The sequence below is a fragment of the Lineus longissimus genome, chromosome 11 (assembly GCF_910592395.1).
Source record: "Lineus longissimus chromosome 11, tnLinLong1.2, whole genome shotgun sequence".
NCBI lineage: Eukaryota > Metazoa > Nemertea > Pilidiophora > Heteronemertea > Lineidae > Lineus > Lineus longissimus.
In genome coordinates this window covers 14,289,015-14,312,824 of record NC_088318.1, presented here as the reverse complement: position 1 = coordinate 14,312,824, position 23,810 = coordinate 14,289,015, and the positions used below count along the sequence as shown (strand labels likewise).

General features: G+C 41.1%; 2 protein-coding genes across 2 annotated transcripts; both read right to left on the bottom strand.

Moving 5' to 3' along the window:
* Nucleotides 1–27: 27 nt before the first annotated feature.
* On the bottom strand, nt 28–11,291 carry LOC135495410 (uncharacterized). The gene is made up of 5 exons (XM_064784014.1): nt 11,078–11,291; nt 1,943–2,040; nt 1,376–1,580; nt 793–942; nt 28–184 (listed from the first exon to the last, which is right to left on the bottom strand). Exons 1-5 carry the CDS (start codon nt 11,156–11,158, stop codon nt 80–82), a joined length of 639 nt encoding a protein of 212 aa, XP_064640084.1. The 5' UTR covers nt 11,159–11,291; the 3' UTR covers nt 28–79.
* Nucleotides 11,292–22,264: 10,973 nt separating this feature from the next.
* LOC135496104 (DNA replication complex GINS protein PSF3-like) lies at nt 22,265–23,800 on the bottom strand. The gene is made up of 3 exons (XM_064785239.1): nt 23,625–23,800; nt 23,130–23,404; nt 22,265–22,975 (listed from the first exon to the last, which is right to left on the bottom strand). Exons 1-3 carry the CDS (start codon nt 23,758–23,760, stop codon nt 22,742–22,744), a joined length of 645 nt encoding a protein of 214 aa, XP_064641309.1. The 5' UTR covers nt 23,761–23,800; the 3' UTR covers nt 22,265–22,741.
* Nucleotides 23,801–23,810: the final 10 nt, after the last annotated feature.

Genomic DNA, 23,810 nt, shown 5'->3' with positions numbered 1-23,810 from the left:
GTTCTCTATGTTATCACTTTGGCTCTGTTGGCCAGCAGAGAAAACGTCCTTGACCTCCTTATGTTGACCCGGGGGCTCATCACCAGAGACAAGAGGAGACAGCATAGTATTTCGACGCCACTCCCGGTTTGGTGTTGATTTGGAAATTCCTGATGCAGCTGTGATGCAGGTTGCGCTGGAGACCCTGAATGAAAACATATATAATATCATCAAGGGCTCCACATGATCTTGCATCCATGATGCAGTTTGAAAGCTCTTCTTACCAAACGACACCTTTACAACAGGCAGTCGTTAGAGGGACTTTGATATCTCGGGCCTCTGTGTGTCAAGCTACTAAAATCTCGACTTTCCACGAAACCACGAAATCGGATCTTACACACAGTGTGTGTTAGTCTATGCTGATTGCAAGATACCGTAGCCCATATTTAAAAAATCGGCTATATCCAAAGCGCGTGCTTGTTCATGTAAAGCATGTACAGCAGGCGCCATGCTCTTCCAACTTTCAATTCGGCTTCATCAAATGATGTCTAGTCTGCCCGTCGTCGGTGTAGTCTTGATATTACACTGACAGCACCATCATGTCGCCTATCATTGATATCATTATTAGGTCATGCCAAACTATGAATTCTGTCGGTCATCTGATCAGTGTTAGCCAGTCGGCACACGTAAATTGTTCAGATTCCCTCGGATTGTTCAGTCGGAAATGATTTTGTGGGAAACCAAGATGGCCGCCTGACAAGAGTTATCACTGGCAAATTCGTAGACCTTTGCGTAAAAATGGTAAGTACTCACATGAGATTCCGGTATCTCCTCACTTGAGAACTTTGGCAAGCCTCCCAGGAAAGCATAGTCATAATTTCCACAAGTTAAGTAGTAGTCTTTGAAAGGTTTGATGTTGTCGATCCTCACGATATCAGTGCCCCACTTACGCGTGATGGAAATCTGAAATTTCAAAGAATTTAATTGGTTAAGTTAAGAATGTCACAAAGTCCCTTGCAAAGGGAGACTACATATGTATTTAAGAACATTGTTTTTCTCAGGGTTTTTTTTGTTAAAACCTCTTATGATCACGAAATCGGAAATGTTCTTTAGCAAAAGTTAGTGCATTGATACCCCGTAGAACAAATCATTTGTTCTATTCAACAGCAGTGCAGTAGTAAGAAATGAACCAGTCACAGGGCGTACTTTTTGACTAATTCTGATCAAATTCGACATTGAAAATAGAAAACAGAAAATTGTGTATTAAAGTATCAGGAGTTTCATGAGCCCGATGACGAAGGATGTGAGGGACCCCTGCAATCTTCTAGATGATGAAAATGGGAAGAACAATTCTAATAAAAGCAGGACCAAGCAGAGAAAATGATTGTAGATTTACCTTGTGCCATTGCCCGTCTGTGTAGTCCGTGTTCCCCTCTGCCATGTTGACAATGAACTCCCCCTTGGCGCTGTTGCACCTGAACCGGTACAATATGTAACCATCCCTCAAGTAAGCGGCGGCCATGTTTTTCGTGTTTCGCTCGCCAACGAAGAAGATGAGGCCGGAGTCAGTTATGGTTCGGAAATCAATATTTAGGACAGATCTGCAAAGAGGTTTGAGCGAACGCCTGTAACTCTTCTGAATCTTCTGTCAAACTCTTAGATAGTATGTTTCTTTCCTTGGAGGGTCCGTAATTAGCTGCTATAGTGACGAAGAAGTGCCAATATCACCAATAACGGATGAGGCATTAAAACCGTGATGGTGATTCAACTAAATTTAACACCAGCGCGGCCATGATGAAATCCGTGTAAAACTCCATCGTCTCCTATTTTAAAACTCATGTAAGCCAGACTGTCTTAGCCTAAATGTTAATCTTAATCCCGTGCTGATGATTAAATTATGACACAAAATAATTATACCTTTCAGATTTCTAATATTTTCAATATAAAGGCAGTTAATACGTACCCGTCTGTGAATGGTTCTGGCAGAGACTTGACCTCCACGCGGCTTCCGTGGAACCCTTCGATCTGGACTCCCCGCGAGCCACCGATGTCAATCGCATCCTGTAAAGATAAAGCATTGGGCATGATTGCAGTGTGATACAAAAGAAGCATGTATGTGTGACAAAAAGATATCTCGTGTGTTGTGATCACCGATTCTTGTCGCAGGCACAAACGGTGACCATCGCAAACAAGCTCCTTTTGTCGCATGCGATCAAGGTCGCAGATCGCAGCGATTCGAATCACTCCTTTAAGGGTGGTCACTTTATCGAGTGTACCGTAGGAATCATGTCTATATTCTATGACGCCTTACAACCGGAACTTCACCATTCTAGCATGTCGCTAGTGGCTCCTGAGGCATGTTGAGTGGCAGTCCGGTTGAACCAACATCAGTGTTCTCATTGAGAAAACCTATTGAAATATGCCTCTTGTCTCCGTTCTTTAAGTACAACAAGTCCAACTCCCTCTAATATCACCAAGCTAATGGCGACAATTGACTTAGTGCATCAAAATGCCATGACAGGCTGATGGCTGAAGATAAAGCGATTTAGCTCAGCTAAGTGTCAGTTCCGTCAATGCGCCAATCAATACCTCCACGCGCTCGATATCCAGCGCGGGGGAGTTGACTGAAAAACAGGTGAACACCAGTAAGTAAGGCTTGCAGCGATCAAATGATTTACTTTCTAACAATCAACATCATCATTCATTTATGAGAGGGATGGGTGAGGTAGGTATGAGTTGAGTAGACCTGTAAGAGGTGTACATAGAGCATATGGACTTATGGTGTGGTTATAATCAAGTTGGGTTGGTTGACAACGCGCGCGATGCAACAGCATTTTCAACGCCTTTGGGCTGTAATCAAAACAGAAAATCATTTGAAGGCAACTGATCGCAAGATCGGAATGCTTTTGTTAAAAGTACACTTCATAGGATAATTCGAATATTGAATTACATGATATCGCCTTTAAAGGTGCAAATATTTATTAGGTGCATGCGTTTTCCCTTTTCTGGATCGATATTCGTTAAACATTCAATGACATTCAGGCGGCATGCTCTTCGCTTCCGATGCCTTTAGTTCTTTTACCTAAAGCCGACAATCGGGGTTTTACATTTGAGATATTTTATTTATGGCAGGGATGGGTCTTGCAATTAAGGTGCAGTGGTTAATCAAGGGCCTTTAGGTGTTTTTAGCTCGTTAAGGAAGAGCCCCACTCTGCATCTTCGGTAGTCGTTTGGTCAGGAGCTTATGCAGTGGCGGTCAGTAATACCACTTTCGACAATAGCAGATATATTTCACAGAGGATTTGTTCCCCATGATACTAGGTATGCAAGGCAGCGCTCCATTCCTAAGCCTGCTTTATTACCTCATATGTGAAAGCAATGCAAGTATGCTGAGATAGTGTTTCCCCTGATGGTAGTTCCCCACTCCTAACCAGGCAGTAACCGTCAAGACACGTCATTACAGCGATTAACCTCATATCCGACCATCGTGAGTTGACTTTGTGACAGGCTTTTTAGAGACGGACGCATGATTTGTTGGTTACACAATATACATGTACATGTAGGTACATGCAGACTACAGGGAGAACCTTTTAGAATAGGATGCCTAAAGGAAGCCAAAGTGATGAGAGGGGTAAAGAATATTTAAGGAAAAAAACATGTCAGTTCTTGTATTGATATGTCTTCAACTCTAAGGATGGATGGTGGTCGCTTTTGGCTTGTGATTTTGTAACATCTACTCTTCTGTACGATCCCACCAGTGTCAAGGGCGTACGATTTATGGAACGTTGCTTTCAGACCTTTACATTGCGGATTAATCTTGTCAGTACACATCATCTTCGAGAGGGCTGGAAGGCTTTCTGCTTCAACCCTTTCAAAATTAGCAGGAAGCTTTCCTCACTGATAATCGATGAATGGAGGCCTATAATTGATCAATAATGGAAGCAGGACGTTTGACAAACGCAATTCTGATAGTACTCAGAAGAAGGCTTTGGCTCTTTTCTTCTCAGTGACCTTTGACCTTCATCTCCATACCGCTTATGATGCCAGCCGCGCAGCAGTGAATCCTTTCCGAGAAGCCCGATTGATTTTCGAACATAAACAATCAGCTGAGTCTGGCTTCAAAATGCAATCCTGACTTTTTATAGAACGATATTAGTGGCTTACTGAGTCAGTCAGACGTTAGGTACTCCATCAATAAATCCCATTCATTAACCAATCATTGCAGTGATAAATGACTGTCAAGGCAATCTCGGTCCTAAAAGACATTTTCAATTCAAAATGGCCGCAATGTCGTTTGCTTGCCGATAAGGTTACATTCAGAAATACATGTATGTATCATAACAAAAGCATGCATCTTGGAGCAGAAGAGGAACAAGAAGGTGAGTGGACATATAAAGATTTAAAACGAATTACTGTGTCCAACCTTTGGCGATAAATTTCTTAATTTATTAATGTTGAAACGAATTTCGCGACAGACGACATTCCAGAAGAAAGTCCTGGCTGTATGTTTGACAAAAGTCCGTGTTGGCAAGATGTCAAAGGTAAAAATGTGGGTATGTTGGCACGATTTCAAAAGTGCAAATCTCGATTGACGGGCCTTTCGCAGAAAGTGAATTCAAGCAAATTAAACTACAAGTCTTCGATGGGATTGACATGAGATCACATGACTAAACCAATTAAGTCCCGATTTAACAGGGTAACTGATCGGGTGATTGACAGGTCTTAGTTATTTACACATGCTACGCCTGTGCAGTTTCTTTAAACGATATACATGAAGTCTTGTAGGTCACATTTTGGTATCAATACTTTAAATGATTTTTTAGGCACGTTCGTACTTACGAGCAGCAAACGTTCGTACTTACGAGCAGCAAACACATGCTAGATGATAGCCTTGGTAGTAATGCAAAGTCTATCCGAGTTAGTGTAGCAAACTAAGTAAGGGATGCTCATCTGTCATCATTTCTGATAATATCATGAACACCGCATTTGAAATGCATAGTGCACTATCATGGAAGGTATATAGAGAATGTGTTGCTATATGACCTGGACTGGACATCATCGACCAACATTAGGTTTAGTCAAATTGAAATACCTCGTCAGTGACAACGTTATATTTTGACTCTTCAGATGAGATTTCCATTTCGATATTGGAAATGGGAAAAATAACCGACGAATTTTATCAGGTGATCACTGAATGCAAATACGTTTCGTGATACAACTTACTTCGATCAGCCAAAAGCGAGACCCTGAAGCGTACGACGTTGCAAGCTTTTGTAAAGCTTCGATCAGGACCGGGATCAAGACCAAAACTTGATAGTGCCGAGTACATGTACAATGGTCATTGTTAGGTTTTTATATATGAGATTGTCATACAATGTGTTCGAGTGTGGTATTTTGAATATCTCTGCACAAATGCCATCGGAAGTTCGGGTCAACTTAACCATTGTTGGAGGCACACTCGCGGTCATTTCTCCTCGATTTGACAATGGTGAACGACTTGTTTTTGGAAGGAAGACGCGTGCACGTAGAAGACTTGATAGTCAACAAGATAAGGATGACAGACTGACGGAAGGCCTAACAAAAGACATGCATAAATGCAGGAAGGAAGCCCTGGGACTTGCCAAGTCATAATCTCTACCATAATACAACTCATAACAAAGATTTTACTGTTTAATATATTGTAAAAAGCTCCATTGAATAAGAATACCCATTTGTAACAAAGACTTACTTACATTATAAAAATATCAATGATGATGGGACCTCGATGGCCCTTTTCAATCATATTGCAGATATTTTAAAAGATATAAAGGCGTCATCAAAAATGCCAAAATGATATCTGAAGAATTTGTAGCAAATTACACGTTTTGTGGTCAGGTCGGCGAAGTGGTGAAAAGAAATGATTAATTGGTAACAGTCAAAACGCCAATTTGGACATTTTGATATATAAATATCACAATGGTTATTGTTATGGTCTGTATCGGCCTTTATACTACTTACTAGCAGACCGGAAGGACCTGTAACAATGTCTTGGTTTGATGTATTACTTTATATTGATAATACCTTTACCATTATGATTGAACGGCCCTTTGAATCGTGTTGAACATGTCACTTTTACGCTACTGGCTTTGATAGAAAGGCTTACTACAAATATCACAAATTATAATGAATCAGAAGTCTAGGGATTCTAACATTTTCGTTTGATCCCTTGGAGAAAAAAGAATCGACGCCAATAGCCCGATTTGGTGACAACTTGCTAATTGGTGATCCTTGCCTAATAAGGCAAAGTAAAGCTTGACGAAACAAGAAAATGGCTCTAAGATTAGTATTCGCGAAAAAAGCCACTTTCTCTCCACATTTTGGCGATATCAGATCAAACCGATCGTAGGTGAAAATGATTACAATAATGAATGCGGCGACTCCTTGTTTCTTGGAACCTATTGTTATGGATCATCATCAATATTTACCAATGTCCCGGCATATACGAGGTCAATAGGTGCAGACCAATTCAGGAAATAAATATGAAACATATCTAGGAATTTGCCTCAAATAGGTTTGGTCATATACCTGCGGCTTCATTTTCATTGCTCGCGAGTGGTGATCAACAGCAAGGCCTTTGCGGTCAGACAAGGACAGTTGGTGTCGAAACGGATTTAGACGCCGCGTTCGAGTGCAGATGATACCTCCGGGTTTTAACTGGAATTGTCTCCAACCTTATAGGCCCCGTTTCATTGTTGAGAAATATGCAGACTTAAAACAATTGAGATATATATATATTGACACGATAGAGTGCTTTTAGCATCAGTATTTTTCACTATCTTCATTTTCTTCAAGTTGCCCTTAAACCAACTGTACAAAACCACATAACATTGATAACATGTAAGTGATGGTTAATAAACGTTAATGCTCATTAATGTATGGGATTAAGCTGTCTTTAAGCCCCACAATCAACCATCCGAATGAAACAATGCGATGGTGATTGACCACGCAGATCAATCAGGCCAAAACGCTTTCCAACTATCGATCTCTCTGCGTCCATGTGGTGATTAACTGACTTGACCGTGATACGACGTTCTGAAAAACACAAACCTCATACATCTGACTGCACAATCCGTGACATTGAAAACAGATATTCAAATGACTGCGGAAATTATTATAAGTGTACGTATTGTGGCTTGAAGATCGATTGTAGTCAACTACAATATTACGACTCTTAATGACATTATAGCCATTTGACCAAAAGTTCGGACCATAAAATGACAACTCAAAACCGCTAACTTCCGCCGAAGCAGATGAAAGTTACGCCTTCCATTGAACTGGTAAAATAACTTGCAATAAACTTCTCATAACGCACAGGATTTCCTGGGTGATACCAATTTAGAGGTGGTCTTAGGATTGGTGCGTACGCGTTCATAAAATGTACGATACGATGAACGAAACTATACGGCTTTCTATGTGCAAATGATTGGAATACAAAGATCGATCTTTGCTAAAATGTCATTGCTACAAGTACATGCATATTGTTAAATTTCAGTCCACTAATTGAACTTTATCAAACTTGTAACTTCGTTTTACTTTGAACCTAATACACACATCGATTGATTTTCCTGTTATCTTTGAAGTTCCTGAGATTCGTAAAAATGAAAGAAAACAAATGAAAAATCTAATAATAGCTCACAAGATCTTATCATCTCAGAATAATTCGGTCAAGATATAATGTCATATGTAGATTATGTCATCATTTCCCCAGAAATTTTCGAGTGGCTCTTCTACATTCCAGTTCCCAGGGTATAAATGTCAGAAAATTTGCTAAAAGAATAAAACGGAAGCATTTTCAATGGTTGGTAAACAGGCCTTTCCTCGTGGTTTGTGACTGATCCCTAAAATTGTGACCACAGGTGTCCCTGACGACATTGGAGTGTCCAATAAAACGTGACGAAATTGACATCTCAAATTAGTTTGAAATGCTTGAACTACTTTTCAAACAACCGCATTGTTCCTTCGTGTACAACAAGGAAGCAGGTGCGCTGATCAAATAGTCCTTGCGGATTGAAATTAACTGCAGCTGCATGCAACATCGCCAAAGTACCAATTCTAGGGCTCATGCTTTCGGATCTAAAATTTCCACTTTCCCGATTGAAAATCACCCTATATACATATTTTGACTAATATAATACTAAAAAGAAATAACGTTGAGTGTCAGAAGTGCATATTCTACGTGCTTTTACTCTCAAATCGTAGGCCTGTTTTGGCGTTTTAGAGAGCTGAGAAATTGAATGCTTTCACAAAAGTGTTTGCAAGATGGCGACCAGGTGTTCTTTCATGGAACACAAATAACAACCAATCAGATGGAAGAGAATAACCAATCAGTGTTAATTTCATCGCATTCCGATATTGAAAGACCCCACCCGCTTGGAAAACTTTTACTCAACCTGGTGAAGAGGCAATGTTTTTTTACCAATCACAACGCGTCTAAGCTCATGACGTCAAGGCCGTATTGGATCATGTGGCAAAAGCAATGGCGGGATGGTAATGTGACCTATATCACGTGATAAAACAAGCATGAGAATATTGAATGAAGTTTGAAAAAAGGCCAGTTTCTTTTTTAAAATAAAAATTAAATGTGCAAAGATATCGAGTTCACATTTGATCTAATTGGTTCATTGGTGTGGGCGCGGCGGACAAAAAAGATCAAGTGAGAAAATCTATATTGTGTGATCATTTTTCAGAGAAAACTGATTATTTTCCGCTGATAATGAATGTGGAATACAATACGGGGCCTCCGGGTAGGGTATAAATGGAATATGTCAACACTTAAACCTATAAACATTGAGGCGTTAACGATTGCACTGTGGCGGGGGTGGTTAACCCTTTCGGAGCGGATAATAACTTTTTAAAAATATAACGAAGTTCGTTCATTTGAATTTCCTATATAAATGGAAGCCTCCGGCAGAAATGAATGATTGATGATGTGCCATTTCATATATCATTCAAAATCGCGCTATCAGCAAGTTCTCTGATAGAAAAGTCACTAGCTAAATGTAACTGAAGGTCAACTGCTGCAACTCATAGTCTTGTATCAACTGAACTTTAACCAAGAATTGGAGGTTTTCAGCGCTGGACAGCTTTGCTATAGGTTTAGTTTGTGAGTCAGTTTCAGGAGGGCCAGGCTTCCAGAAAATCCATTTGCATGGTTTTGTGCCAATATGGAATATTACAAATAGTACAAATTTCTTAAGATATATATTGATTACACTACAATTTTTTTGTTTTTTCCCAGTAAAGCAAGAATTCTGTCTTATATTTTCACAATTTTTCACACCTGAATTTGCAAGGGACGCCAGGCGTCAGTCCTGAAATCATTGAGTTTATTTGTAAATCAGTGGCATTTTGAACAATGTTTACAAGCCTGGCTAAGTATGGGAAGGGCACAGCCCCTAAGTGGTCACTTTGCTCAGGGAATGAAGTCAAGTGCTTAGCGGATAATCCTGACATGTTAAACGCGCGTATATCCACAGTCTACAACATATTTCAATGAAGACATTTTGTCAATAAACTCAGAAAGTCAATGAACGACTACAAATTTACTCTCGGGGCTGTAACAGTGCTCTGGTTGGTCAGTTTTGTTGATGACGTGAAGTGTGTGGGGGTGGGGGGTAAATTTCAAGTTCAACATAACCAGGCCGAAAATTCCCAAAGCATCAATGCATGAAGTGACGCTGTTCTGCAGAAACCATAGTTTGTTGCCAAATATTTTTACAAATATACTTGGTCTATAGCTGAAAGTTGAAATATTAGGTTAAAACTCCTTTCTACAGCCTGAGCAAGAATTCAAAAAAAATTAGGCCAGGTTGTCGAGAAACTGTGAGAAAACTTTATAAGGTTCGCAACGAGCCCTGAGAGGCAATGGAAAAAAATGTTCTCATTATTATAAATATCGAGTACATGCACTAAGATGTAGAGCAATATCCATTACACTAACAATACTCAGTTCTTTCCTAAGACCATTCTGTCTTACAATATTTCGTTTGAAGTATATTATTTTTTAATACATGCAGGTCGCGAAGGGCAAATTACAGAATATATACGGATGATTTATAAATCAACCGGTGCGTTTAAAAAGCCATATTTTAGGTGTAAAGTGATGGACGTAGTATTATTTAAAAATATTAAAATTATTCTCATCATCGAGCGTATAATGTTTGGCATCAAAACGTATTCGTGTAATTGTTTTTTGGGCAGGAGGGAACATTCTTCAAGTTCAGCGCTTTCCAAACTGTGTTTTCCGCGCGCAAACAGAATCTTTTTTATATCTCTATTGGTTGGTTGTCTTTGGTGTAAACTATCGAAGTGTAATTATAAAAGCGTATTCTGTATTGGTATTTCATGTGCAAATAATATGATGGTTTGAAAATATTTTGGATTAGGCCTATACTTTTGTCACTATTTGTACATTGCACATAGCTTGAGTTTCAGGCACGACTGTGGGGTGCACGTTTTACTGTCGTGTTTTTGATTACAGATTATTAAGTATTTTCAGGCCTACGTACCTGTACAGTTACATTAAATGTATATAAGTATGTGCAAAAGTTAATTTTGCGGTTGTTTTAGGAGTATACCTTACCGTAGTCAGAGGGGATAGATACATTAAAGACACTTCTTTTATCAATCAATGTATTGGATATAAGTCGTTAACCTAAAGTGCAGATCGAAATACATATATCAAACTGTTCAGGACACGTTTTTAGTTTATGAATTTTCCTGTGCCGCGAAAATTATGTTAGAGACATCAATCATAGTCTAGCGGCTTGTGATAAAGTGACCTTGTTGACAACCTTCCAGCAAAGTAAGTGACCAACTGCATGTGATGTAGTATTAACTTTAAATATTTCAGGTGATATGCGTGTTTCTTTCAAAAACCTGTCCAATTTCTTTTCGCAAATTGAAATCATCAGATATCATCTCTTCTTTTTCAATCAATCAATAGCAATAAACTATTGGGAAGAAAAGTCATTGACATTTTTTGGTAGTTACATGTATGTCATTGATCAAAAGGAATAAATGGGCAAAAAACAAGGAAAGTTTTTAAAATCTCACTTACCTCGCAGCCGAATATTACTTGAAGAAGTGAAAAAATGTGGAAGAATACGAAAAGATGCTGTGAGATCGTTGCGGCGTCCATCTTTCCTTTCAGATGATAAATGAAGAAAACGAAAACAAAATCACGTCTGCTCGAGCTATGGTGAGATCTGTGTCGTGGTTGGTTGTGAGTGCGACCCGAAAGCGCGCGCTTTTTATACCAAACGATACGTCACTGTCAACTCTCTCTTCTTCAACGAAGTGTAAACATTGCTTTCAACGACGTCACATGGTTCCAACCTCGCCTCAAGGTGACCTACTCAAAGCAAATGGTTATAACACCTGTAGACTATTCACATTCACAACATAAATACTACTTTATCGATCTTTACCTTTCCACACGCTAGGAATTAGTAATGGAGTTCGGTCGTTCGATATGACTGACCGAATTACCAGTAATCTCACAAAGACGCGGTTCTGGAGAAACGTATTTTTTAGCTTGTTTTATGTGGTTGTGATGAGTAAGCTTGGATCGTCAACCGATTGACTGAGTTGGTGAAAGTGGCATGGTGAACAATTGATCAACATCTCAATAGATGTTCCTGGAATTGCGTATAATGTTTGCTATTTATGATTAAGCAACAAAATATTATTCACTTATAACTTTAAAATAGTTTCAGAGACTGAGTGGCGAAATCAAGACGACCCGACGTCAGTCGCCGGCACACAACCGCTTCCCACAGAGTCCTGCATCCGCCATCCGAGAAAGGTTTCCTTATTTAAAGATCAATGGATTTGGAAGCAAACATTTCTCAAGAGTCATGACGAATTTAATTGCTTTCGTCATCATATTTGAACTAAATATAGATTTTGATGTCCAGGCTCCGTCACCGTTTTTCCTGTCTGGTGAATGTTCAATCAGCTACTAGTGTTTTTGCATGAGTCAATGTTATATAAATGACTTAGAACGTAATGTTAGACTTAATAAGAGGTAGAATGATAATTCCGAATTAGTGAAACTTTCACTAAGTCACAGCCGGTACATGATATATTATTTTGAATCCTTGACTGCCGTTGAAATAAACTGAAACAGCGCCAACGAAATACACTACTGTACGGCAAATTGATACCACGGTTATTATAGTTGTGATATAAAAATGATTGCAGTCCTTGTTTTTCCGACGAATTTTAATTTTGTCTGTCAACAACAGGCCTTCGAAGCGCCCACCTTATTGGCGCCCTCGGGCGGGCTTTACCCACGCCGACGACTTCCTGGCCAGCACATGCCGACCACTTACCTTATCAAACGACTAAATATGTGATGATCTAGGACAAGTGGCACGCGGGTCTTTTTCTACGGATATCCGTACGGATGAGGGACCGTAAAATAGGACAGTTAGAAAGCACCCATTATGGAAAACGCCTGAACATGCGGTGAGGAATCGATCGGGAGTTGTTCAGCGTTAGGATTCCCGTGCGGACCCGACATCTTGAGACATTCGCTAAGCTGCTCGGGTTTCGTGCAGTGGTCGAGAGTGCACACGAGAGGTTGTGCAGCCGCGTCTACGAGAATGTGCAGAGGGCGGGCCGGGCCGTTGGTCCTCTTAGACTGTGTCGTCCTGTGGACGCAATGTCGTCCACAAGATTCAGTTGCAAATTAAAATACCATACCGAGAGCATCCACTAAACGCCCGGCTCTGGTCCATTGAGGCCTGACTTGCTAGCATTGGCTTTTCTTGTTCATATCATAGGCGAGGGCCGTCCATAGGACGGTAAATCGTCCGTAAGACTGAATTTGCGATATCACGCTGAATCTTACCTATTGTCAACTAGTGTATCGAATTGTCAGATAAAATTGGTAAATCATATCGTTGAAGTCAACAAGGACCTCCGCGCTTATGTCCGCAAACTTATCTTCAGAAATAACACGGTTTACAGCAAGAGTGCGATCAATATCCAATATAAGGTGGTCGAATAGGTGGTTGTCCAGGCAACCTTGCCTGATGACTGGCATGTTTTCTAGCTAAATGTTGTATCTTCTTAGCATTCTTCCAAATCGCCTGTTCGTGGGGCGCTTTCGTTACTGCCACCATAATTATAAGAGGCGAGATGTCCCCAATTTTCCATTTTCGGGAGACAAAGTCACAATCAGAAATGGGTGTGCATTAGGAGGTCAATTGACATGAATAGGTCTTATGTGGAGACAGGAACCTTTTCGTCGAGGCTATCCCCTGCTTGAAGAGCGTACAATGGAACCTCTCACTGTAATATCTGTGGTGATGTCGCCGATATAGATGGATAGAAACGTTAAACATATGCTCAAATATCTTCGGTTACTCAATGATTTGAGAGAGCAATGGGATTTTCTCCGTGCGCGTAATAGAGATGCAAGGAGTGGGGGCAGTGGATAGCGTATCAGCATCATGATCTTGAGGTCGTGGGCTCAGCTTCTGGCCAAATCATTTCATGGTGTCTCCGTCGTTAGAGTAACCAGCCTCTGAGTTAGGAGTGAACGTTGTCAACCTTGTAGTCAGGACGCCGATAGATAGTGATCACGAGACTCAAATGTCGCAGAAACTAAAGTCAACGAGTTCGCTCAATGCCAAGTCTCCGTCTCGAAATGAGATGGGATTAGATGTGCTTTCTCAAAAAGAGACACGAGACTACGACCATTATAACGGAGTTCCTCAAGCCTTAGAACACATTGTTCAGGTCAATTGGCTCCATCAGGGACAGGTAATGTATGTATGTGAACTTCTATCTAGATTGGTCACTACCACTGGGGATCTATTCGGGACACAGGGTCTTTCACGGCAGGGGTTCAATAACTCACAGCCGAGGTGGTGAGAACCAGAGTCGATTAAGTGACATACAAAAATGGGTCAGCGGGGGTCCTCAACTTCTGATATTTTCATGCAAAAGTAGAAAAGGAAAGTGGAGAGCTGCCATCTATGAGTTAATGGGTGAAGCTAAATAAGCCTTTGTCAGAGTCACTTAAGTTGCGCTTCCACCCCGTGTTTTTTGCGCTTCCACCTTTGAATTGCCGTGCTTAGACCAGTGTGTGAAAACCCCGTGTCTACTAGCCTTTGAATTGCCGTGCAAAAATAGACCAGTGCGTGAAAACCCCGTGTCTATTAGCCTTTGAATTGCCGTCCTTAAATAGACCAGTGTGTGAAAACCCCGTGTCTATTGGCCCCATCGAGCTCGATGGGGCTAATTTAAACACGGGTTTGACACGGCGGATCGACTAACAATATCTTATGCTGATTTTATTGGTGGAAGCGCTCGCCGGGTTTTTCTTACACACGGCGAAGACACGGGTGTCGAAAAAACGGCGATTTTGGATAGGTGGAACTAAGACTTTAGTTAGTCATAGACTCTGGTTCTCACCAACTCAGATGTAAACGAAAACTACACATGTATAACATTCAAACTTTAATAGAGACAAAACGAATGTAAATTAGTAAAGATTACATTTGTCAATATATTTTAAGGAGAAGCAAGGAGGATTGATTGCCATCACAACAGTTTGTTACAGAGTTCCTGCCGAGAATTTCCTTCAATCAACTCAGTTAACCACACTCATCTTACAAACTCTTAATGCCAAGACTGCAACGATGAATTCTGAGCAGAACATTAATTGACAGTGACACAAATGGTCACCTACATTCATGCAAATTACCATCAAGTTGAAAGTAGGGGTCAATGTTCTCCTGCAGTCAGTGAAGCCAACAAATACTTCCGCTTTCCTCAAAATAGTAAATTTAACATTCAAAACCAAATGCCCATGATCGATTTCTTGAGGATGGCAAATAACACAAACTTTATTTTCAAACAATAAATAACCATGAATTTCCAACTTATTACAATTTCAAACAATTCTATTGGTAGATGCAAGTTGGTAGATGTTATGTCCGCATCATTTGGGGCTATGGAGGCAGATATTTTTTATTCCGATACTCCTTGAGAAAGACTGAATTGGTCAAAACCGGTCCAAGGTCAGAGCATCAAACCTGTGTAAGGGTCTCTTACTATAGACTATGGTCATGGAAATTGACATCAAAACCCTGACTAGCGTGAATACCGGCAATACCATTACCACTGCCGTCCATCCCATTTGAATCCTGGCCAAAATCAACCTCAAAACCTTGACTTTCACCTATCTCATTATTATTCCCCACATCCTGATCTTTAGACTCCGGACCAGCCAAAGCCCTGTCACACATTTTTCCAACACTTGACCTACTATACTCATTCAACCTCAACTCTTCAACGTCAACAGTAAAGCCTTGACTCTCCAGGCAAACCATTTTCCTGGGGCTTGGATGAGGGGCAAAGATATCTTCATCGGAAAAAGGACTCTGATTACCTTGGACCCTTAAAATCTTTCGTTCATTCTCAGAAACATTTCCAGCTGCAATGTGACCTTGAGAATGTTCAGGACTCTTCGCTCGTAGTTTATCATGTTGTTCTTTAATTTTGAGCAGTGCTCTAATTGTGAGGGGTTTCTGTGTATTCCTTGGTCTTCCTACAGGCCTTTTTGGTGAAGGTGATATCTGTGGTTTTTTTGGTCTTATAACCCGTGAATGTGTTTTTTCAGGAGCCCAAGTCCTCCTTCTGCGTCCTCTTAGAATTTTCGGCGATGGTGGCCCAACAGCCTTAACACTAACGGCAGCTACTGGATAATTTGAATCAAGTTGACTCTTTCTAGGCCTTAGTCTTGGCCTCTTTAGTGAAGATGTCCCAACAACACCAGAACTGACAGGAGCAGTCCTTGACTTTTGTTTTTGTGGTGACACCTGAGTCTCATTATCACTTTCTATATCGGCGTCCTGACTGCATGACTGACCAAGTGCACTTCTACGACAGAGTCTTGGTTCTTTGGGAGAACTATCTTCCGACTGACCAGAGACATCAGCATCCTGACTAGTTGAGGGAAACTCTTTACAATCGCCCATCAAATTACCCTCTTCTGCGATGCCAGAAAGGCCTGGACAAACTTCTTGACCAGCAGATGCCAACTCAAGAGAATCATCAAGCCCATGATCCTCTTCGGCAATCCCAGTAAACCCAGCGCAGACAAACGATTCCACAGAATTTACTTCGTCAACAAAGTTTTGATTACTTCCAGGATGCGATAATCTCCCCAAACGTGTCACTTCATTCACATCATCTATGTGAGTGTCTGTGTACCTACGAGCCACAGAGTTTATTTGATCAGATTTTAAACTCGACTGAGTATTTCCACTTTCCGTGCCAGCGTCTGTCGTTTTATCACCAGAAGCATCCATCAACTTATCACCTTCTTCTTCAGCATCTCTTATTTCACCACCAGCACCTAAGATGGGACATGACGCTCCACTGGCAGAACTAAACAAAGAGCTACTCCCTCCACTCTGATTTTGAGTCTCCAAAATATGGCTGATCCTCCCTTGTTGGGAATCGGGAACAATCTGACTAGGTAACTCAAGGGTGCTGATGTCTACAATGGACTCTTTGATAAACACATCTTCCTTCTGTGTACTACTTAACAAAGGACTGTAACCAAAGTTCACACCACTAAAGGGGTTAGGTTTTTTGTGCACAAACGCAAAAAACTGACGAACATAGGATGTTGCCTGATGACCTCGTTTAAGATCTGGTATTGCCCTAGCATTATTTGGTTGCGAGTGATTTTCTGATGAACTGTTGGTGACACTGCCACTGGGAGGCTGGGTGCTCGTACCAGACTCACTTTTTTCTGCCACACCTGACCAACTGGACTGAACATTACTAGAGCCACACCCAGAAGCCTTATCTATAATTTCAACGCTTAAAGATCTGTCAATGTTTTCGGCCGAGGCAGACCCGCTTGACACAAGAGCCCCAGAGCCACCCATAACACCCTTCTCTATTATTTCAACACTCAAAGATCTGTTGGCTTTTTGAGCTACATCAAGCCTTTTCAATGGCCCACCTCCAGGACAACTTGTATCATCTTTGTCATCTACACTTAATGACAAATCATTGTCAACTGAACCAGATCGAGAAATGATGCAGACAGAACTATGCTCAGAATCCTTGTCTAAAATCACAACACTCTGAGCTTCTTCATTGTTTTCTTTGGAATGAGATTCACACATTGCGACCTCCTTCATGACTTTCGAACCGTTTTGGGCAGATTCTGCAATACTCTCTTCAGCGTCTGCCCAGTTTTTAGAGTCCTGATCAGTTATCGCCATGTCTTTTCTGACAGCAGGGTTCCAGGACAGTGGCATCTGAGTTCCGACCTCGTCTTCTTCTTCGTCACTCGTTGATGGAACCAGTTCTTCCATGTCAACATCAGCTTGTGTCTTTATCTGTGTAACATCCCTGTCAATACCAGTGCCCCCATATGACAGTCTTTCATCACTGTCCACTGTCCTAGAGTTCTTTGAATCCACAATGAGGATTTCCGGACTAACCCTTCGGGATTCTCCAACCACATCATCAACACCTGCATCTTTGTCCGACTGCGTATCATCAACACCAACATCTACTGTCGATTTGGAAACTGCATCACTTGTCTTTACAGGTAATTTGTCAACTATTTCAACGCAAGCATTTTTCGTTGATTGCATAACAGCAGAATCATGCTTTGAAACTACAACACTGTTGTCCTTCAATATAACACCATTATCACCCCTTGACGACCCAACACCATTATCACCCCTTGACGACCCAACACCATTGTTTGTTGGTCTCATAACATCAGCATCATCCTCAGACTGCACAACACCACCATTGCCCTTTGACTGCACAACACCAGCATTGTCCTTGGACTGCACAACACCAGCATTGTCCTTGGACTGCACAACACCAGCATTGTCCTTGGACTGCACAACACCAGCATTGTCCTTGGACTGCACAACAACACCATCATCCTTTCCTTGCCCAATACCAGCATCATCCTTAGACTTGACAACATCAGATTTTTCCTTAAACTGCACAAGACCAGTATCATCGTTTGATGGCCTTACGCTGACATGAACAGAAGACGTCTGATCTGATTCGGAAGTGTCAACAACTGCTTCTTCATTCGGTGGCAATTTTATTTCAACACTTTCGCATTTCTCCAACTGCCTCACAATCCTTTGTAACTGAGAAAGACTTCCCTTTGACGGTGTGACCTGCACATCGGGGCTGGGGTCAGCAAGCAGCAGCGACTCATCTGTCAAATTTTTGCAAGCATCAATGTTTTTAACAGCGATGTTTTCATTAACATCTTCAGCCGACCCAATACATTTATAAATGTCAACAAGTGTCACGCGACACTCCTTATAAACTGCATTTCCACTTTTATCCTCAACCAATGGGACACGACATGCTCTCTCCATTGTTGCGGGGGATAAGTTGTCGAGGAATGTATCGAACATATCACTACCATATGAGGAATCCTGCACCGAATGACTTGCACCGGTTTGCTGGTCCCCAGGGCGGGTGTGAAGATCTTCCATTTCACCGAGAGGCATGCCCGACTTTGCAAGAGACCCAGTTAATATTTGTTCCATCGGCGAATTCACCATTATGGCATCAATAAGGCCGCAGAACTTCCTGAATCGGACACGCTCTCGACGTGAATTGGGTTCTTTGAAGAGAGACAGCGCCTTTGTCTTGGGTACTGTCCCGCAAGTGTTAGAGTCACTCATGGGACCTGCAACATTTTTATTTCTTGTGCTCAAGATTGATGCTTCAATCCCAGGGCATTTCGCTGCATTGACTTGGGCTTGCCAACTGTCTAACGTTTTATCAACCTCTTCATCGTTTTCTGCTGCAGAAATGTCCCTATTATTAGCATTTATGCCTGCCTCAACAGTTCCTACTTTCACTGCATGACTAACAGAAGGCGTTGCTTTATCCTTCCCTTTTACTTGATTATCACGATTAACCCCATTCTGTCCAGCAACATTGCCATCATCAGAATTAACAGTCGTGCTTTGTGGCATTGTGTCGTCTCGAGCAATCCTCAGCCGAGGAATCGAGACTGACAATCTCTTCAAAGTATATTCAGAGGTCGTGGTCACAACTTTTTCTGGACATGAAATTACAACATCTCTGTCTCCATCTGTATCAAGTCTCCCCGTTTTCCAACTCGTATTTGACCTTGTTTGCCTAGTTTTTGATTTCTGACTACTTCCCTGCTTCCTCCTCACAGGCAATGGTGAAGCCTCAGATAACTCCCTTGCAACGCCACTGGGGATACTTTTTCCACGGACCACAGCTGGATTGTTGCCTTTCTCAGAAGTTCTCTCTGTTTTCTTTATGAAAGCAGTAAATTTATTACCTGAAAAGAGAACAGGTCAGGAGATTAGGAAATGGTTTCGAGTTGATAGCCTGATATCAACAACGTTAGAGGCCATCATCCAGCTTTACCCTTACCCCAGGCTCTCCAGCAACCTTTTAGCAGTAACAAACTATTGCCGCTTGTTTAAGAGTGTACCTCTGTGCAAAAATTTCTGTGAAAAAAATTCTCATTTACAATGATATTTGGAGATTTATCTCATTACTCTCATTGTCGCGACCACTTCTGAATAGTATGGGGAGAGCTCTTACCTCTTCTTGCATTCCGCATTCTTTCAATTTCGTCTGTGAATGCATCAGCCAACTTCATAACATGACATTCAGACAGCGCAGGGAATTTTTTCCTGACATAATCTAGCCACTTTTCACCCTTGTAGTTCATCAGGGAATCCGATACAGGATGATGCTCGTTTGAGAATGAACTGGCACTAGAGGTTGCAGTTCCGCTTTGCTTGTTTCGACGAGGAGTTGACCAGGACTCTGCTGACCGCCTGCTTCGATTACTGGACATCTGACCGAGTTCCTGGGAAGCACTCAGTCTTTTAATACAACTCTCTTGCCTTGCTTTTTTTCTTTTGGACTGCCCAACCAAAGCGTCCTGACAATTTCTCCTCTTTTCTTCACCACTCTCATGCTCAGGGACAGCCGTCCGACTTGCGCTTTTCTCAACTAATGAATTAGAACAAGCAGTGCCACAAAAATCACCTTCCTGATCAGTGCCAACAGTGTTTTTACCACAATCCATAAAATCATCAGTTTCATGATCAGAGCCAACATTTTTATCTGAAACCCTGTCCCGACGTCTTGTGCTGGGTTGGGTCAAGTCTGTCTTGGTAGAACTTTTCATGTGTTTGCCCAAGTCTATTTCAGCACAATTTTTCACAGGCGCTTGAGGATCTGGCAGGAAATTCATCTGTTCCTTTCCTGACCTGAAATGTGCAGAAAACACAAGCTTTTGAAACCGGGACAGAACAATAAATTGAAGCTGAAGTAAGTTCCTATCCTTAGTGTTCAACTGAGGGAAGTTGACTTTTCATTGCAAACATTGGTGGGAATTTAAGGGGTACTCCTCCCTTTTTGAAAGGTGCAGAGACCACAGGCATCTAATCCAAAGGAGATGGCAATCAACAAGCTAAAGTGACTAACCCACTGCCACAAATGAAGTCAGAGTCGGGTCAGGAACCCAGCATGTTAGGGCTGCAACTAGGCCAACCACTGGACTATGCAACCCCTATGCAACTCACCTTGATGGTGCATCAACCCATCTCTCTAAGGTCCGAAACCTGCTGACATTCAGGATGTACGATTTGATCTGCAAATAATATATAAAATGATTCCATTTAATGTTTATTCATTAAAACTGATCGACAGACTGTATTTTTAATCTTGAGTCCAGGTTCTTTAGCATAGCAGGTATCTGAGGAGTTTTAAGAATATTCTAGGCCCTTCTCATGGACCCTTCCTGGCAGACGTAGTCCACCCTTGGTTAAATTCCTGACTTTTCTTCAAAATGCTCAAGTGAGGTCCTTTGATAGAAAACTATACTAACTACTGTTTCATCTAATGTGTTTGATTCTGAACTTGTATGGTCAAGGCACTGGAGAACACAATCGAGAATCAAGATGCGGATAAAGTCGACATCTCTCTGGGTGGCCTCAACACCACTGAAAAGGCAACAAAGAAAATGATGATAATACATGTGGCAGCGAGTTGGCAAGATATTAGAAGAATTTAAATTTTATGCCGTGCCTTGCTAAACGATCTGATGCAAATTTAACTTTTGACCATTTTTTTTTTACTTTGCCGTTTATATCACACATTTGTGTGTGAATTGTAGGAGTCGAACTTAAACCTCTAGCTGAATCCCTTGCCCGAGGAATATAATAGGGGACTACTATCCATCAAAATACTCACACTCCTGTTTGGGAATCCGCTAACAGCGCAGCAGTATTTAAAACAGCAGGTATTACTGAAAAGTACTTGTCGTCCTCCATACTCAAAGTCACTGATAGACCAGTGCATGGCAGGTCTTGATATACAACAGTGCAATCATATGCCTGGAAGTACAAAACAAAATTACTGTTTATTAAACACACATTAGGCATTGCCATTGGCTGGAATAAATCTTATTTTGATGTCAGCCTCGATCGACTGGAGCCAGCTTAAACTTGGGCTAGATAGGAGAGTCATAGGTCCGCTTCCAACACATACACAGGCGACACTGACAACAGGAAGGATGTGATATATTCAAGCAAGCAATGTATTATCGTACAATTACAATACATCATATTACATAACATGGTCATGGAAAGTTCAGAAGAGGGAAACAGCAAGTCGGATCATCGGTTTACTGAATTTTTTCCCACATTTGCAACATCAATTTACCTCTTGAACCTGCCATGTGTATTTTCTTATCTTCTCACACACATCTTTCTGGATTTTGTTGGCGATTTCCATGTTTATTTCGAAAAGTGTTTGAAGTTTTTTAGCTTTTGTGTTTATCTCAGCGCGCGCGCTGTGCAAAACGTCATCAGCTTTGGGGTGAATTGGGAAGAACGTCACGCGCACCTGCTGACCTTTCTGATTAGTTCCAATTCCTTCGGACAGATGGCAGCATAGGTTAATACCATTAGGCCCCGAGTGGTGGCGCTGTAATCAAGTTACTGGTTGAGTCACTCTCCCCAGCTAGTTGCTCCAATAAGTCACTTGTAATGACAGTTGATAACCTAAATAATGATACCTCAAAGTGTCCCAGATCCAGCTGGTCCAGTAGATAGGCAATAGAATATTCAGATGCAACAATGCACAAAAGTGAAAAGAAGATCTCAATGAGCATCATCAACAATGCAGACCTGCTCAAAGAGAAACTTGATCGAAATTGCCACTGGATCAACCAACCATCCCAAGATTGGAGGAAGTGTCAGAGCCAGTTCTGCAATCGCAGGTTGGGGTAATGAGACGCTATAACAACCTTGGGAATGCAGAGGCAAAGATACAACCAATGTTCAATCACAGCAAAGCTAACAAGACATTTTCACAACCAGAATAGATTTCCTCACGCACGATTGTCGGTGAGACTCGCCATAAACTATTGAAGCTTTTACTTTCACCCTTTTGATCGCTTTTTTATTCGTTCTCTGTGTATGATTTTTATTGCATATTTGTGTTGTCTGCTCCTTATTTGGAGGTTTTTTACAATAAATTATTATTATATTCAATGAATACAGAATAGAAAGTTCCACAATAATAACAAACCTCAGATAATTTACTTGTTGGATTTTACATTTTATTTACAGTTGAGTTAGACACCTTGATACTGGTACATTGAAATATGTCACTTTGTTGGACACCAATCGTCTGTATAAAATTATGATGTTTCCATAGCAGCCCTTTTCCTTTTCCTGTGTTTGGCTACCATTTGAGAAGTCACAAGTTTTTCAGAAAGTCTTGTCTCCCAACGCTGAAAGTCACTGAGACCCTGTTGTCCTGCTTTGAAAAGTTCCCGTTCCTTTTCATCAAGTTTTGACACAAGCTCATTGGCGTCTTTATAATATGCATTCTGCGAGGAATCCATGATTTTTCTGAACCGATCTTGAAATGTCTGAAAGTGAAAAGACAAAAGCATGTAAGTCTTCAGCAGGAGAAAGTTATTTTCATCACTACAATGATTTCCCCAGGTGGCAGTATTTACAAGCAAAATAAAAAACGAAAGACAAATTACCTAAATTTGCTTGTCAAAGAAGAAATAAACCAACCTGTAACAGTGACTTCGCAATATCAGTCGACTCTGTGTGATCAAAACTGAGCAGCTGGGTTCCAAAGGTATAGAAGTGTGGACCAAGTTTGTGAAGATCAACGACGTTTGCATCAGCTTTTAGAATTTCTCTGTATCCTTCACGGTACTGTTTAGGAATCTCCACGGAGACAATACGTCGCTTGCGACTACACAGCGCCTTCGCCAACCAAAATGGACACTCCATTTTCGTACCTGGCAAGATGTCTTTTCCATCTGAACTAGGATCAATAAAACCTAGAAAAGAAAGTAGAGTTTGGATTAAAAAACTTATATGAGTGAAATTAAAAGGAACCACAGGCCAAGCATCAGGTCCACTCCCTGCTTTGATTAACAGCAACAGATTGACAGAATTGTCACTGATGACCACTGATGATTGGACATCCTAATCGTTTCCCCTTTTTTGGGACAGCCTGTAGGCCTAGTCATGGTAAACAAATATTCATAAAAAACCTACCTAAACCATACACTGGGAGCTGAAATTTACATGGAACTCGTTCCTGTGATGCAAGAATATCATCTATGTTGAAGTAACCTTCAGCATAACCTGGTGTGGATTTTAAAGTTGGCGTAGAACTGCCTGAAAATGACATTATTGTCACTTTTTTCAAAGCAGGTCAACTTTTGTAAATACCGCCGAAGT